The 18,862-nt window shown below is 41.6% G+C and overlaps 1 protein-coding gene across 4 annotated transcripts in view; it reads left to right on the plus strand.

The window, feature by feature from the left end:
* Positions 1-18,862, plus strand: part of PMS1 (PMS1 homolog 1, mismatch repair system component) — a 224,807-nt gene that overhangs the window by 188,938 nt on the left and 17,007 nt on the right. For all 4 annotated transcript variants that reach the window (XM_063430155.1, XM_063430156.1, XM_063430159.1 and 1 more), the window contains exons 9-10: positions 7,189-8,012; positions 16,112-16,594. In XM_063430155.1, the coding sequence (XP_063286225.1) occupies positions 7,189-8,012; positions 16,112-16,594 (1,307 nt within the window). The remainder of the gene's footprint in view (positions 1-7,188; positions 8,013-16,111; positions 16,595-18,862) is intronic.

Raw genomic sequence — 18,862 nt, forward strand, 5'->3', positions numbered from 1 at the left:
ATAGTGATATTCAGAGTCCAGAACACCACCTGGTTCCATTATCTGGATGATCTACTACTGGTAGCCTCAGACCCACAGAAGGCAGGGGCACAGAGGGTTAGAGTTCTTTCAGAATGCCTGAAGTTTGGCTGCTTGATGAATACCAACAAGAGCAGTCTCACGCTAGCTCAGAGGATGACTTTTCTGGGTGGAGTATTCTATACTCTGCTTTCCCCTATCTCAGGAACAGTTCCACAGGTGACGTACATTTTCTCTTCCAGTTTCTTCATTTTTGCTTGGTAACAGCAAGAAGCTACTATTTGGAATCCTGGCTTCCACCATCAGACTTGTCAGATTGGCTCAATGGCATCTCAGTATTCCTTAAAGGTCTTTCCTATCTCAGTTCAACAAGAGAAAGAGGAATTGGGGACAGTCGCTGACGATGTCACCATCAGTGTAGTTACACCTTACCTGATCGCTGACAGAGAGAATATGTCTCTGGGTTTCCTATGAACAGGACTTCATTGGGCAATTATAAGCTCGGATTCCAGTTTTCAAGGATTGGATACACATTGTCTGGACCATGTTACACAAGGTCTGTGAATAAGGGAAGGAACAATATTCTCATCCAATGTTATGGAATTATGAGTCATTTTCAGGGCTCTTCTTCACTTCGGAAGGTTGCTGAAGAACAAGTGGGTCCAAGTTTGCTCAAATATCAATGCAACTGTATCCTATATCAATCATCAAGGTGGGTCTCACAGTCACTTATTGATGACGCAATTACAGCCCATGATGAGCAGGGCACAGGAGTACAGCCAGGGGCTCAGAATACAATGGCTGATTACCTGAGCCAAGTAACAGTGGTCAAGGTAGAATGGCAACTTTGTCCCGACGTATCCTTAGGGTTGACTCAGATTTGACTGATACCCTATGTAGATCTATTGGCCACTTCTCGGAACTACCAGACCCAGAAGCTTTTTTCTTGTTTTTAGGACCAGAATGCTTAAGGTCAGGATACTCTGACTCAAATTTGGATTCTCAGTCTGATGTACATACTTTTCCTGTCTTCAACGTTCCTAAAAGAAATTCAAAGGAGACAGTGGAAAGCCACAAAGACTCTAAATTCCCATGATGAGTAAGAGGTTGGAATTACTCTTCAATCAGGCCTTGATATGATCTGAATTATAACACTCTAGAGGAGCACAGATTGGCACTTTCCACATGGATGGGTACCCATTGCTTAATGCAAGCAGCAATTAAATTCAAGCCTTCACTCAGGGTGTTGAAGTCCATATGTGACCTACCACTGGTCTTACAGGCTCTGACTAAACCATCATTCGAACCTCTAGCAGGAGCTTCCATGATGTTAGCACAGACAGTGCTGTTGCTGGTGGCTGGTACCTCAGCAAGGTTAATGTGTGAATTCCTGGCTTGATACTGTGTACCCCCATTCACTGAATTTCAACAGGATATGGTTGTTTTGCATTTAGCACCAGAGATCCTGCCTAACGTGAAAGCTTTTCAATGCCATTCTCTACCTGTACCAAAGGGTTTCTGGGCACTCTCCACTAGTGCAGTTGCAGCATGGTGGGCTTCCATAGCAATGGTATCTGCTGAAACTTTGTAAAGTTGGCATTTGGACCTCTTTGAACTCGTTTGTCCAGCATTACATACTGGACATTGAAGCAATCAATGAGGTGCAATTTGGACGTCACGTCCTTAACTCAGTTCATTCTTCTAATATATAGTGAATTGTTCTGATTATTTGCCAGTTATGTATGTTTCTGTCAATCCCTTTGTTAGCTTGGGTATTCCCATGTGTATATGCTGCCATGATTAGCCAGGAAAGAGGAAAATTTATTCATATTTACCATAATTGTCTTTTCCTAGCTATTATTCATGGCAGTATATAATACCCACCCAGTTTGATTTTAACTTCTTCTGTAGGAGCTTGTTACTGACTGAGGGACCTATGCAGGTATACTCCTTTTAAAGGAATTTGGTTTATTCCTGTCCTATCGGCTGTAAGGGGAGGAGCTAACCCATGTGTATATGCTGCCATGAATAATAGCCAGGAAAAGAAAATTACGGTAGGTATGAATATACATTGTCCTCTATATTCATTGAAGCCTTTCTGTCAAGTGTAGAGGCTTGAAGTATGCAATGGCTCCCTAACTCAGGAGACACTCTGATATGACTTTTAACATTTACATTTGTGAATCCATATTTATATGTGGGGAGTACATCTACTAAATGGTATTATGCTATTGTTTTGGGGGGTTTTTGTCTTTTAGATTCTAGCCATATTTCCATTTTTTTTTTCCTTTTGGTTTGCTTATATGGTCTCTTCAGCAGTTTAAAGTTTTGTTTGGAGACCTCTAATATTTTATTCATGCCTTTGCCCAAATATAAGCAGGATTATTCATTAACACCTATGGGGCTATGCTCACACCATAAAACATTATGTATCTATCAAAGATTAATAAAACATTAGGTAAAAAAATAAGGGCTCAAATAATATTTACCATGTTATACTTGGCCAGCCAATAAACCACAATTGGGGGGAAAGTAACTCTAGACTCCCTAGCAATTGTTTAACTTTCAGTTGAGAGCAAGTTAATATTCTAAAAGGGTTATTCACTAAAGCATGAATTGTCAGGAATTCATTCAAATTATGCACAGTTGTGGAATTGCAGGGGGTGGTTGGAATTCCAATTCAGCTATTTTTTCAATTTTACTATTTTGGAATTACATTTTAAATTTACTTTCAAACAATTCTCAACCTTTCACACTTTAGTGAATAACCCTTTAACCACAAGTAACTGAAAATAATATGTATGCGTTTATTCAGGTCAGTCCTTCCCATTCCATGTTTTAATATTTTTGTATTTTTCTTTAAGTTGTTTATTTATAATTAAGCACAAAGCATAGATAAACATGTCAAGATATATAACGAAGATAAAATGCACCAAGTGTTTTAGAATACATTTATTAAATGGTACAACTTAAAAATATCTTAGAGGGGGCGGCGCCTAACCGCCGGGCTGGAAAGACGCACCGAGCATCAGCTCCTAACAAACAGCGACCTAATCAGGGGTAAATACCTCGAAAACCGGAGCAATCACCAGCAGGACAGCATGAGGGACGACAGGGAATCCCTGGGGAATCGACTGATACCAAGAACGAGACATTTCCTCCCAGGGAACCCGCAACAGCGAATGGGGCCTACTCGGGACCAAGCCAGAGAGAGGCGGCCGCTCTCCGCGACGGCAAAGCCTCGAGTGAACCCCTCAGCACACTCATTGCATACCTCCCCCCCCCCCATTGACCGGAGGGGGTTATCCCAGTCCTCACTGCAAGTCTGGGGCAGCCAGCCTGGAGCGCAAGACAAGTGTGAACCCAAACAGAGTTGCAGCACTCCACATGGCGCTCCCAAGATGGCGGCTGATAGGCAGAACAAGCAGGGCAAGCTACTGACACACGAGCAACAACCAGACCTGGAGGCGATTTTCAACCGCTTCTGGAAAGCGCTGAGAGAGAAACAACTAGCAGCCCGAACAGACCGGCTTAAAACGCAGACCGCGACTAATCGGAGCCGCAAGTGGCGAGAGGTGAGGGGGAAACTCTTAGGCGTAAAACTACCAAGCCAGTCCACCCACACTCCCCCTGGTCCACCCGGGCAGCCGACTGCAAGGCCGAAAGCCCGAAAGCAACGCCCACAAGCACGGAGACACAAGCACCACAAGAGAAGGCTGACCGCCGGATCCTCCGACCTTCCTAAACAGGGAGAACTCTCGGGCCCCAGAAAAGGCCAAGGATGCCAGGAGATGCAGGCCTGCACACCACCCCGAGGCTGGAGTGACACTCTCACCCACATCAGCGCAACTGCGGACTCCCGACCAAGACCTGAGGATGAAGGAGGACTTGACAAAATCGGCCTGCCAACACGAAAACCCAGATTCCGCTTGCCTCACACATGTGGTATTGGCTGATATAGACTTACAGACTATACCTGTGTCATTCTCTTTAGTTGTTATTATGGCATTCAGTTTGAGTTTTTGTTTAGTTTAAGACGCAGAGCCTGTTATCAAAGACATAAATAATCTTTACATATACTCCCCCACTAGCTTGCCAGACTATCACCTTATAGCCAGACAAAATGTTTCACACGCTTGGTGGCCCTCTCCCATCTGAGATACGCTTCACCATCTCAACATAAAATGTTTAACCCATCATAACCCACTTGTGCAATAGGCATCCAGAGTCAGGCTGTACGCACACTTACACTTGCATGCACGCGGGACGACATACTGGTGTAGTTAGACGCAACCCGCTCTACTAACCTAGAATGTGCCCTCACAAGTGAATTTCACCAGTCTGCAAACCATGTAGCATGCCTATCAAGCACACCCACGGTGTCAGGTCATAAGGGAACCCTCAACGCTAATTATAAGGGACCACACAGTGACAACACCAGATCAACCTGCCACTACACTCCTTAGAAGGTTACCACACCATAAGTAACTACGACTTGTTACAGGCAACAACGGTTCAACGGGGAAGCACACCATCGGTGACCATAGCACACCTAGCCTACCACGTCTTACTATGACAGAGCAGCAGCCTAGATAAGCGTGCCACAAACACAGGTGGTTATGAAATCTTTTGTTCGATTTATGTACCACTATGAATCTCCTGACACTCCACCACTAGCTGAAGCACTCACTCACTTATTCCCTGCATAACGTTACTCCAGACATCAGTTATTGTTACTAACAATGTGCAGGACTGCTATATGAATATAACCCTACAGTATAAGCATGATTATATTATATAAAACTGTGCTTTTATTTCCTTTGCCATGACGTTGTATAACAGTTTTGTTTATATCGGTTTGTTGTGCTGTTGTGGCTCTACAGACCAAATTGTAAAACCTAGCACGAAAAAATAAAGAAAGAAAAAAAAAAAAAAAAAAAAAAAATCTTAGAAACCTTGTACTTCCCTAAGTACATGTAGGGAAATAACACGAAACAAAATGGGAAAACTTACCACCATGTTACAAATAATACAGGAAAAGAAAGAAAATTTTAAATATCTTGGAGATGAACCAAAGGAAACCGGAGTCATGGCCGCAAGCTTTATACGCCTACCATGGCACCGACACCTTGCTAAATCCACCAAAGGATTTGGGGACAGTAGTCATAAGTTTGTCCATCAAACGGTTGTCTGCACACCTAGCTGGTAGTAGGGACACCATCATTCAACCAACCTGGCACCAAAGTTGATGAGAATATGTGCCCATAGTATTAATGAACAAGAAGTGCCAGAGCTTTATGCAAATTTCCTAAACTTATTCTGGGTTGTATATTTGCAAGCAGGCCCGGACTGGCCATCGGGCATACCGAGCAAATGCCCGGTGGGCCGCGATGGCAATCGGCTGAGGCCGACAAGGGAGATCACAGGATCTCCTCTGTCGTCCCATGTAGAACCGGAGCTATCCGAGCGCCGGCTTTGCTGTGTACCTTCATGGGCTGGTGGGGAGATCAAAGGCACTGATATGCAACCGGAAGGCGGCAGGAGAGGACCCGGCGAGCTTTAGCCAGCAGGTCGGAGCATTGCCGCGGTTACCACGACAACGCTTAGATCTCACAAGAGTGAACTCTAGCCCTGCAGGCTAGATTTCACTCTCACTACTAAGACCACTAGGGATGGCAGCACGCCATATAAGGTTTTTATATATAAACTACTATTTATATATAATATATAAAATAACCCTTAACATACAAATAAAATTAGAAACATAGAATGTGACGGCAGATAAGAACACCCTCACACACACTGCACCCCTCTTACACACACACTGCACCCCTCTTACACACACACTGCACCCCTCTTACACACACACTGCACACCCAACACACTGTGCCCCCCACACATACAATACACACACACACACACACATACATACTACAGCACCACTATACACATTACACGCTAGATCCCTTAACTATATATATATATATATATATATGTATATATATATATATATAACACGCGCACACACACACACAATCTCCTATACACACTCTGTATCCTTTATACACTAGATCTCCTAAACACACACTGCACCACCTACACACATTACATTCTTGACATACAAACTCTGGATCTCCTAAGCACACACTGCATTCCTTGTAAGCAAACATACAACATTCTCTAACACACACTTTCTACATCCCCTACACATACACTACATCCCCTATACACACTATGCCCCCTATACACACACACACTCTACAGCCCCATGCCACACAAATGACAGCACAAACACAAATGAAATCGACCTATTTACACAATACCACACCACAATCAGATCACTTTACACACACACAATCACACAAGCAGGCTCCAAACACATGCACCATACTCTTTCCTGGTCCTTTTGTCCTCTGGTATCCCACTTATGGAGACACCTGAGACAAGTTAAAAGCAAACACAGCGCAAGATGTTATTAAATTTGCTTGCGCTGCGCAGAACAAATACACAGGACCTTTTGCTCAGGCTAGAGCTCTTCAGTGGGGCTCTGCGCATTGAACCAACATGCTCACTTTGAGAGGGGGCGTGCTTGTCATTAGTGATGACAAAACACACTCTCTGGCCCTGCCCCCATCTCAGCGTGCCGCTGTGATTGAAAAATGCCCGGGCCAAATTTTTTCCCCAGTCCGGCCCTGCTTGCAAGATTCCAAATTTTACCCTAATTCTCTCTAAGATTAGATTCTCCTTTTCCTTTATTTGTAGTTGCTGGAGTTGTCTTCTCATTATGTATGTAATAGCAGTGTTTACTTATATATTATATTTTCCTTTTTTTTATCATTGGTTTTACACATTCTATTTCTATATTATTAACATTATAGTATCAATATTTTCTGCGTATAGGGGGCCATTATATTATACACAGATTGGTAAGGCATTTAGATGAATCTAGCATTTATTCTGAATTGTAAGGTGGCACTCTAACTTTGAATAAGATCATTGAGGAGCCACTTGCAGTATTTAAGGCAGGATATATGATGTAACGTGCATGAGGTAGGGGTGGATACTAATTAGGTTTTTTAAGATGGAAGTGCCAGGATTTGGCGTTTGCCTGGATGTGGGAATATTAATTGCGTGCTGCCAATTATTAAATTCCCCCTTTCTTTACTATAGGAATCTGTAATGCTAGCAGTCGAGGATATCCTGAAATCTGTGTATCCATATTCAGAAAATGATAAAGCACATGTGCAATCTGAAGAAGCTATTAATGAACATACAGATAAGAACACTGGCAAAAATAAATCTTCTGGAAATCAGAGTCCCTTACAAGATAATTTATGTTCTTCTATTAACAGTTATCAAGTTGACAAGGAATCAGATGGCCATGATGTTAATATGGATTGTGATGTAGGTAAAGTTGACTGTACCGGTTATCAAAAGCGTGATGCATTTCAAGATGGTACAGCAAATTCCTCCTTACACGATGAATGTAACTATGCTGTAAACTTTGCTATTGGTAACAATGTTTTAATGAATACTCAACCAAACTCTGAGCTTGACTCGCCTAATGCTGGTCCGATTGAAGGAAAAGAAATAAGTAAAAATCCAGATGTGAACGATGACCTTGACAACCTTGAGAACTGGAGTAAAGGGAATGCACTAAAGAATTCCAGAGGGGAGAATCTAGAACCCGTAAAGATTTTGAGCTCTCGAGTGGAAATTGATGTTGGGGAAAATAAAAGTGAATTGAATGTCCTAAAAAGCCCTGAAAACACTGTAAAAAAATTGTCCAATGTCATTAGTGAGAAATCTGGATTCATCACTGCCTATGATCTCATCAATAACAAAGTGATCAAGAAGCCCAAGTCTGCTATTGAATTATTTATTCAAGAACATCGATCTAGACTTCTGGATGAAAACCCAGAGGCCAGCATCGAGGACATATCTTCTCAAGCTGAGGAACTGTGGGAGCAGCTAACTAAAGACGAGAAAAGCAAGTTAGTATTTTATCGTGTTTCCTGTTTATGTATAATTAGTTATAATGTCCTAGAGCAGTGATGGCAAACCTTTTTGAGCCCGAGTGCCCAAAACGCAATACATGCCAACTTTTTTTTCCTCAATGTGCCAACATGGCAATTAAACCATTAAACCTGAATACTGCGGTTTAAGTTTAGAAAAAACAACTCGTACAGTTGTCCGAACTAATTAACATCTTTTGTTTTAAAAGAAGAACACAACAGAGAGTCCAATGATTCAAATTTTAAATAATGAAATAAATAGATAAAATGAAGCTTATATTTATTAGTATCTCCAACAAATGCAATACATACACACCGACTGCTGAACACATTCAAACACCGACTGCTGAACACATTCAAACACCGACTGCTGAACACATTCAAACACCGACTGCTGAACGCATTCAAACACCGACTGCTGAACGCATTCAAACACCGACTGCTGAACGCATTCAAACACCGACTGCTGAACGCATTCAAACACCGACTGCTGAACGCATTCAAACACCGACTGCTGAACGCATTCAAACACCGACTGCTGAACGCATTCAAACACCGACTGCTGAACGCATTCAAACACCGACTGCTGAACGCATTCAAACACCGACTGCTGAACGCATTCAAACACCGACTGCTGAACGCATTCAAACACCGACTGCTGAACGCATTCAAACACCGACTGCTGAACGCATTCAAACACCGACTGCTGAACGCATTCAAACACCGACTGCTGAACGCATTCAAACACCGACTGCTGAACGCATTCAAACACCGACTGCTGAACGCATTCAAACACCGACTGCTGAACGCATTCAAACACCGACTGCTGAACGCATTCAAACACCGACTGCTGAACGCATTCAAACACCGACTGCTGAACGCATTCAAACACCGACTGCTGAACGCATTCAAACACCGACTGCTGAACACATTCAAACACCGACTGCTGAACACATTCAAACACCGACTGCTGAACACATTCAAACACCGACTGCTGAACACATTCAAACACCGACTGCTGAACACATTCAAACACCGACTGCTGAACACATTCAAACACCGACTGCTGAACACATTCAAACACCGACTGCTGAACACATTCAAACACCGACTGCTGAACACATTCAAACACCGACTGCTGAACACATTCAAACACCGACTGCTGAACACATTCACCCACCGACTGCTGAACACATTCACCCACCGACTGCTGAACACATTCACCCACCGACTGCTGAACACATTCACCCACCGACTGCTGAACACATTCACCCACCGACTGCTGAACACATTCACACACCGACTGCTGAACACATTCACACACCGACTGCTGAACACATTCACACACCGACTGCTGAACACATTCACACACCGAGACACAGACAGACTGCTGAATACATACACTGCTGAATACGCACACAGACGGGGCAGGGGGTAGGGTGCTGCGTGGGGGGTTGTGATGCTGTGTTGGGGGGTTAGGGTGCTGTGGGGGTGGGGGGGAAGATACATAATAAAATAAAATAAAAAGTATATTAAATCAGTATCCCCCCCTCCCTTCTTCTTACCTGGTGGTCCGGTGGTGGTAAGTATGTAAAAGGGAAGCAGCTCTCCCATTAACACAACTCCATTAGTTGGATAATGATAATGAACCTACGAACTGGTAATGGACATCACCAAAGATGACCTGTATTAATGTCTTTGAAAACTTCTCTAGGAAAGCATATCAATTAAACTGTGAACAGCTTTCCCTCCCCACACCCTGATTCCTCTCCTGCAACTGTCATAAAAAAACCACAATAAGTCCTCACTGAATACTATCCTAGCAGCCTACTTTTTTTCCCTACCCTTACTTTTTGTGTCACATTACCCCACCCCCTCTAGCATGTAAGCTAATTGAGCAGGGCCCTCAATCCCTCTGTTCCTGTGCATCCAACTTGTCTGCTTACAAATACGTGTCTGTTAGTCCACCCATTGTACAGCACTACGGAACTTGTTGGCGCTTTATAAATAATGATAAAATGAGAAGTTTTGTAATACATTGTTTGCTTTGTAAAGTTATGTATTTTTTTCATTTTGGTGACTTCCAGTCTACACAGTGGTTCTCATCCATATTGCTTGACCCTTAAATTTAGCCAGGTAACTACAATGTGGCCTTTGTACTGTTTAGTGTCAATTACCATTTTACATGAAATACTCTTGCATGACAGATTATCCACATGTACCTTCATGTTACATATACAAAAATACAATATAAGTAGATTTTAAATATGAAAGGGCTACTCCAAGCACCATGCCCACTTTGGTGATTATGTAGTCATGGTGACTGGGGTCTGTAAGTTCAGCATTTCGCTTTGAAACACTGCATAGACAGTTGAACCTTTTTGATGCTGCAGGTTTATCTGCACCTGTGGCAGCATCATTATGGCATCACCAGCCAGAACAAAAATTTCAGGCTGGTTTATGTAAATTCTGTGCATATACCTATTGACAGAATTGTATTCATTGGCTGAGCGCATAAAACTCATTAGGAGGAGTGGTGATCTGGTAGTCCGGCACTATTTCATGCAATAAATTAATTTGTTTTGTATAGCCAAGAAAGTGCTGTCACTCATTATATGTTGAAGGAGAATTGCTCAAATTTGTTTTATAGATTTATTGCAGCAGATACTTTCAGCCAATGAATGACTGGTGGTGTCAATTTCCTGCTTCTACAGCTCTGTACCTGATGTCGTCATCAGTCATAAAGGCCATATGTACCCGGCAAGCACCCAGGTAAGAGGCAAACTGTTGCAAAATGGTTTGTCACATAACCGGGAGCGAGGCCAGGGCACTCCTCACATCATAGCAGCTATAGCAGACTGTTGTGGTTATACTGCTTGGAGTAACCTATTAAGAAGGAATAATTTGTTATGATATGGGAAAGATTAATTTTTGTGTTGTACTGGAACATCAAAATCTGATACATGGAGGCCCCACCTTGAAACTTGCAGGACTTAGAGGATCTGCTGCTAATGTCCTGGTGCCAGATACCCCAGAGGTCTTGTGGAGACAAAGCCTGGCTGCATCAGAGCTGCTTTGGCAGCACAAAAAGGACCTACACAATATTAGGCAGATGGTTTTAATGTTGTGGCTGATCAGTGCATAGAGGGGAGAGACAGCCACAGCGCTCTGGACTTACCTGCCATACCACTCAGATCACCACAAGGGGGCAGACACACGAGGCTCCGCAACATACAGCCGGCATACTGCACCCAACAAAAGGCACGGCTGCTGGGAATGGACTCCCGCCTAAAAACAGGCACCCGACAGATCAGCCAACAGTACTACCATACTACACTGACACTTGGGGACTAGAAACAACATTACAGCCTCCAGACTCCTTGCCAAATTGAAAGTTCCCTCACGTCCTCAGAAGGGTCTCCGAATATTCTACCGCTGCACATCACCTCGCAGACATGGAATCCACTTGGGGTGGAAGAGCTACAGGGCAATCTTAATATGCTAATGTTTCGTTTCTTTTGTTTTATTACCTTTGCCTCCTAACTACTAACTAGCAAGATTAAGCTTAGCGCAACATGTAATCACATACTCTATGCCTAGTCAGACAAGAAGTATGTTTCACCATATTGCTAAACAGTTTAACTTGTAATTAATTAGACAGCTCTGGTCATACAATGTTAATATCTGCCATGTTGCACCATATTGTCATTCCTTGAATAATCATACCTAACCTGATCATATGCCACACCAGCATGATTACTCTGATGTTATTCAAATGTTAAACTATAAAAACAAAAAGTGCTGCTCATCTGACATGTAATGTAAGCTACTGGATAATATTCTGAAACCAATTGCAATGTCTCTGTAAACCTGTACGTTTCCCAAAGCACTACAAAAATAAAGAATTTAAAAAAATAAAAAATAAATAAACAGGAGGGCCTTTAAACATGCCAAGACCTTCTTCAAAAACTGCACTAAATTTATCAATCACATTCTGTAGAATATCTGTGGATACATTATTAACTCCAGTTAATGAAATTCCTAAGGGTTCAAACCACTCTCTACCTAGCAAACTTGCTCTTTGTCCCTTAGTAATTACAGGGAGTGCAGAATTATTAGGCAAATTAGTATTTTGACCACATCATCCTCTCTATGCATGTTGTCTTACTCCAAGCTGTATAGGCTCGAAAGCCTACTACCAATTAAGCATATTAGGTGATGTGCATCTCTGTAATGAGAAGGGGTGTGGTCTAATGACATCAACACCCTATATCAGGTGTGCATAATTATTAGGCAACTTCCTTTCCTTTGGCAAAATGGGTCAAAAGAAGGACTTGACAGGCTCAGAAAAGTCAAAAATAGTGAGATATCTTGCAGAGGGATGCAGCACTCTTAAAATTGCAAAGCTTCTGAAGCGTGATCATCAAAAAATCAAGCGTTTCTTTCAAAATAGTCAACAGGGTCGCAAGAAGCGTGTGGAAAAACCAAGGCGCAAAATAACTGCCCATGAACTGAGAAAAGTCAAGTGTGCAGCTGCCAAGATGCCACTTGCCACCAGTTTGGCCATATTTCAGAGCTGCAACATCACTGGAGTGCCCAAAAGCACAAGGTGTGCAATACTGAGAGACATGGCCAAGGTAAGAAAGGCTGAACGACGACCACCACTGAACAAGACACACAAGCTGAAACGTCAAGACTGGGCCAAGAAATATCTCCAGACTGATTTTTCTAAGGTTTTATGGACTGATGAAATGAGAGTGAGTCTTGATGGGCCAGATGGATGGGCCCGTGGCTGGATTGGTAAAGGGCAGAGAGCTCCAGTCCGACTCAGACGCCAGCAAGGTGGAGGTGGAGTACTGGTTTGGGCTGGTATCATCAAAGATGAGCTTGTGGGGCCTTTTCGGGTTGAGGATGGAGTCAAGCTCAACTCCCAGTCCTACTGCCAGTTTCTGGAAGACACCTTCTTCAAGCAGTGGTACAGGAAGAAGTCTGCATCCTTCAAGAAAAACATGATTTTCATGCAGGACAATGCTCCATCACACGCGTCCAAGTACTCCACAGCGTGGCTGGCAAGAAAGGGTATAAAATAAGAAAATCTAATGACATGCCTCCTTGTTCACCTGATCTGAACCCCATTGAGAACCTGTGGTCCATCATCAAATGTGAGATTTACAAGGAGGGAAAACAGTACACCTCTCTGAACAGTGTCTGGGAGGCTGTGGTTGCTTCTGCACGCAATGTTGATGGTGAACAGATCAAAACACTGACAGAATCCATGGATGGCAGGCTTTTGAGTGTCCTTGCAAAGAAAGGTGGCTATATTGGTCACTGATTTGTTTTTGTTTTGTTTTTGAATGTCAGAAATGTATATTTGTGAATGTTGAGATGTTATATTGGTTTCACTGGTAAAAATAAATAATTGAAATGGGTATATATTTGTTTTTTGTTAAGTTGCCTAATAATTATGCACAGTAATAGTCACCTGCACACACAGATATCCCCCTAAAATATCTAAAACTAAAAACAAACTAAAAACTACTTTCAAAAATATTCAGCTTTGATATTAATGAGTTTTTTGGGTTCATTGAGAACATGGTTGTTGTTCAATAATAAAATTAATCCTCAAAAATACAACTTGCCTAATAATTCTGCACTCCCTGTATTAAACGTAAATGTCCTCTGAATTTACCATATTTTACTGGTATAAAACAAGCCCCTTTAACATCCACAGCCTGTTTGTTGTAGTCCACGAGATGAATATCACAAGGTACTATTGAAGGAGAATTATGAGGCCATAACAATGTAAATGTCTCTTCTGAAATCAAAGAATATGCGCACCCAGAATCTACTTCCATTTTGCACGGAACATCTTGAAGCACAATTTCAGTGTAAATCTTCAGTCCTGATGGTGAATTTTCCACTTTATTCACATAGTCATTTGAGTAAACACCTGCAGTCATTTCACTATCTGAAACGGTTTGTGGAGTATTAAAAAAGTGCGCTGTGGTTTGTATTTTATTCACATTCTTAGATTTGGTCTGAATTCCACTGGCTTGACTTTGGCAAACGGTCTGAATGGGACCTGTACGTTTACATGTGTGGCAAACTGCATTTCCAAAATGACATGTATTACGCCTGTGTTTTCCACCGCAACTATAACAAGTTCCTTTAAATGGAGCTGTGACATCAGTGTGTGGTGAACAGTGTTTTGATTTAACATCAGTCTTCTTCACTAGATTTATTTCAGGTGAGTTATCTTTGCTGGAGGAGGATTGTATCTCTTTTGAATGGACATATGCAGCCTCATTTGCGAGCGCTTCCTCTTGTGCAATAATAAAAGTTAAATTCTGTCTTGCAAGCAGTCTCCTCTGCAGTGCTTCATCTTGCACCCCACACACAAGCCTGTCCCTTAACAAGGATTCTAAGCTGGTACCAAAATTGCAATTTTCAGACAGCCTGCGCAGTTCTGCAATGTATGCTGCAATGCTTTCACCTGGTTTCTGATTTCTTCTATTGAAATGGAAACGCCTCACTGTTTCAGATGGGGTGGGTGCTAAATGATTTTTAACAGTGCCAGTATTTCTTCAAATGAGTAGTCTTGTGGTTTAGCAGGAGATATCAGTGAGCGGACAATATCAAATGTCTTGGATCCAATAACACTAAGTAACACAGCTCTCTTCTGAATAGCATCCACCACCTTATTAGCTTCCAGGAAAAACCCTAACCGCTCAGCATATGGGTCCCATGAGGCTGGATTAGCCAGATCAAATTCCTCCATGTGTCCCAGAGAAGCCATGCTGGAAATATTTGTAGATAAAAGAATTCCAAAAAAAACGTTTTACTTCCTCACTCAGGCTGATTTCATTTCCTTTATATATATTCTGCAGTGTCCATTTATTGAAATCCCATCCTCGTCGCCAGTTTGGTGTATTAGCATGTTATATATTCACAAATGGCTCTCAGACATTGTAGTAAAATGGAACTTCTCTTTACTTCAGTACACACTCATAATGACATAACACAAAAGAGACTAAACACAACAAAACAAGTGCATAACTTCACTATGCTGCCATCTACTGGAAGGTGGACTGCATAAACCTCAATACATAACACGTTCTAGGTAGGTAGCTGATTTCCTTTCAGTTGTACCCCATTCTTGCAAAAAACACAATAGTGGTGGATCTGCTAGGGAAGATGAAAAGAAAGGCACAACATAGTGCTTAACTGTGTTGATTTTAAAGGTAATGTATAGTATAATTGGCCACTCACACTTTGAATGCCAAATTCAAGCCTTCATAATATATTTGGCAATGTCAATAAATATCTCCTGTTGTTGTGTAGCCTCAATAGCATTGGACCATAGATGTTGGGGAAAACAAATGCAAAAATATAATGCAAATACCAATAAAGTACAAAGATATTTGTAATCACTTATCACAGTTAAAAACAGCAACCGTGGCAGTTAAAATACCGGTTCTATGCGTTTTGTCCCAGTATGGGACTCTATGAATATAAATACTCATTTTAAAAAGTCACTATATTCTCCAGAACGACTACAGCTTAATGTAGTAGTTCTGGTGTTTACAACCTGTCCTTGCAGGCTTTTTAATGTAATGTAACACTGCCCTTTTTAGAGAAATGTCAGTATTAACATTGCTTCCGAGGAACACCTCTTGTGACAGTCACTCAGATGGAGATGCTGAACACTCCCCCTAGAGATACATTGGTTCAATGCATCTCTATGATGGTATGCTGATTGGCAATAGCCTCCCAATGCTTTCCTATGGGAGGTTTGATGATCTCAGCCAAGGAGCCAACCCGAGATACGAAGAGTTCCACGCGTCGCTGGAAAAAGTAAATCACCTTTTTTTTTTGTCAGGGGACAAGGGGGGTCTGGGAACCTAAACTGCTATTTAGATCTACAGTGTCCAGAATACATGTTTGTATTCCTGACACTATAGTGTTCTTTTAAATTTCTCACAATTATACATTTCTCCATTTATAGCATATTCTATGACATTTGCTATGGTGTTATTAATTGCATAAACTCAACAGTGTATTTCCCATCCTTTTTGTAGGTACAGTGACAAAGCTGCTAAAGACCTCCAGAGGTACAAAGCTCAAAGTGAAAAGGTTACCGGACAGAATATTCAAAAGCCAAAAGACATTGACAAAAAGCAGAGACTGTCTTCTGAACATAGTCCTGCTCAGAAAGTGAAACTGAGAACACCACTTTCTAACCAGCAAATACTGGACAAGATGTTTCAGTCTCAAGTGGAAAAGAAAACATCCACCACAATTAAAACTGTGCCAATCACTTTTGCTTTGAGTACACTAAAGCGCCAACAATGTTTGCTGTCAGAAAAAAAGACGACAGATGCCAACGAATTTAGTCTGATTAGCAAGCTGAACTATCCAGGTGCATGGGTTGTGGCCTCAGAGCAAAAGGTGACTTTATTAAATCCTTATAGGATGGAGGAAACGTTGCTATTTAAACGCTTGGTGGAGAATCATATAATATCTTCTGAGAACCTGGACTCTCCAATAATCTTGACAGATAGGTAAGGAAATACTGTTTGCTGTCGGATATTATATAGTGATTTGACTCTTCCTTTTTGTGGTGCTTTGATGGTACTGCTAGGTGATGGTATGAATTATGCACGGGCAAAAATTCTGTTTCATTTTTATATTTAATAAACCATTTTACCTGATTACATATAATGACCTAAATCTGTATAGATATGTGTAGACATTTCTTTGAGTCATCATACAGCATGTATTGTAGTGGGTTACCTTGTAGATAGCAAGGCTTTCAGTGTGTGATTGCGCTCAATGCATTACCATAACCATAACACAAGGTAGGGAAAACAAAGGCCTTGTGGAATATACATAGTAGGGGCATGTGCATATCTATCAACATATAAAATGGACAAAAGGGGACAATTTCGTTTTTTAGTTTTATGGAAATGGCTAGAGTGTGTGGCCAGAAGCATGGCTCTGCTGATAAACTTTAGTTAAATACTAAAAATGTATGCCAGTAAAATGTCATTAAGAACAAGAACAATGTAACTTATTTACCACAGACTGATTTCTAAAGACATTTATTGTAATATAAAAGACGCATTACTGCGAGCAGGGCCAGACTGGGCAAAAAACTTGGCCCGTGCATTTTTGAATCACAACGGCCCACTGAAAAGGGGGGCAGATAGGGTGTGTTTTGTCATCCCCAATGACAAGCACACCCCATCTCAAAGTGAGCATGTTGGTTCAATGCTCTTCCGTGCGCAGAGCTCTGCTTTAGAACTCTAGCATGAGAAAAAGCCCTTTATTGCTCTGCACAGCGCAAGCAAATTTAATAACATGCTTGCGTTGTGTTTGCTTGAAACTTGTCTCTGGTGTCTCCATAAATAGGATACCAGGAGACAAAAATACCAGGAAAGAGTACTGTGCATGTGTTTGGAGCCTGCTTATGGGATTGCGTGTGTGTAGAGTGAGCTGATTGTGGTGTGGTTTTGTGTTAATAGGTTGGTTTCAGTCATGTTGTGTTTGTGGTGTAATGTAATTTATGTGTGTCTAGGTGCTGTAGAGAGTGTGTGTATAGGAGGCATAGTGTGTATATAGGGGATGAGTGTGTGCATACGGACTGTAGTGTGTGTGTGTATATATATATATATATAGGTGACGTAGTGTGTGTAGGGGATGAGAGACTGTGTGTTTAGGGAATGTAGTATGTGCTTGATTACAAGGAATCTAGTGTGTGCATAGGGGATCCAGAGTGTGTATGTCAGAAATGTTGTGTGTGTGTGTAGGGGATCTAGTGGGTGTTTGAAGGACCCAGACTGTGTATGGGAGATCTAGTGAGTGTGTGTGTGTGTGTGTATATAGGGATGTAGTGTGTGTAGATGATCCAGAGTTAAGTAAGGGATCTAGTGTGCGTCTAGAATTGAATGTGTTTAGGGGTGCAGTATGTGTGTTAGGGGTTCTGTATTATATATACATATGTTTGGAAGTATTGTGTGTGTGTGAGAAGAACATGGTTATCAGCAAAAATCAGCACGGTTTTATGAAGCACAGGTCATGTCAAACTAACTTGATTGCATTCTACGAAGAAGTAAGTAGAAGTATAGATCAGGGTGTTGCAGTGGATGTGATCTATTTGGATTTTGCCAAGGCATTTGATACAGTCCCACACAAAATATTAGTGTTCAAACTGAAGGAAATCGGTCTAGATGAAAATGCTTGTTCTTGGGTAGAACATTGGCTTAAAAACAGAGTACAAAGAGTTGTCGTTAATGGTCAATTTTCAAGCTGGACCGGGGTTGGCAAGTGGTGTCCCTCAGGGGTCTGTTCTGGGACCCCTTCTATTTAACATGTTCATAAATGATCTTGAAGACCGCATTGAAAGTCATGTTTCAGTGTTTGCAGATGACACAAAACTTTGTAAAATAATACAATGTGAGCAAGATATTACTTTGCTGCAGAGGGATTTGGACTGGGCACTCAAATGGCAGATGAAATTTAATGTTGAAAAATGCAAAGTTATGCACTTCGGAGTAAAGAATACACAAGCAACGTATACCCTTAATGGAAGCGAATTAGGGATAACAACACACGAAAAGGACTTGGGAATTGTTATAGACAACAAACTATGCAACCATGTGCAATGTCAATCAGCAGTGGCCACGACCAGTAGGGTATTGTCATGCATGAAAAAGGGCATTCATTCTCGGGACGAGAATATCATTTTGCCTCTTTATAAATCACTGGTAAGACCACATATTGAATATGCTGTGCAATTTTGGGCACCTGTTCTAAAGAAGGATATTATG

Source organism: Pelobates fuscus, chromosome 8 (assembly GCF_036172605.1).
Source record: "Pelobates fuscus isolate aPelFus1 chromosome 8, aPelFus1.pri, whole genome shotgun sequence".
NCBI classification, from domain to species: Eukaryota; Metazoa; Chordata; class Amphibia; order Anura; family Pelobatidae; genus Pelobates; species Pelobates fuscus.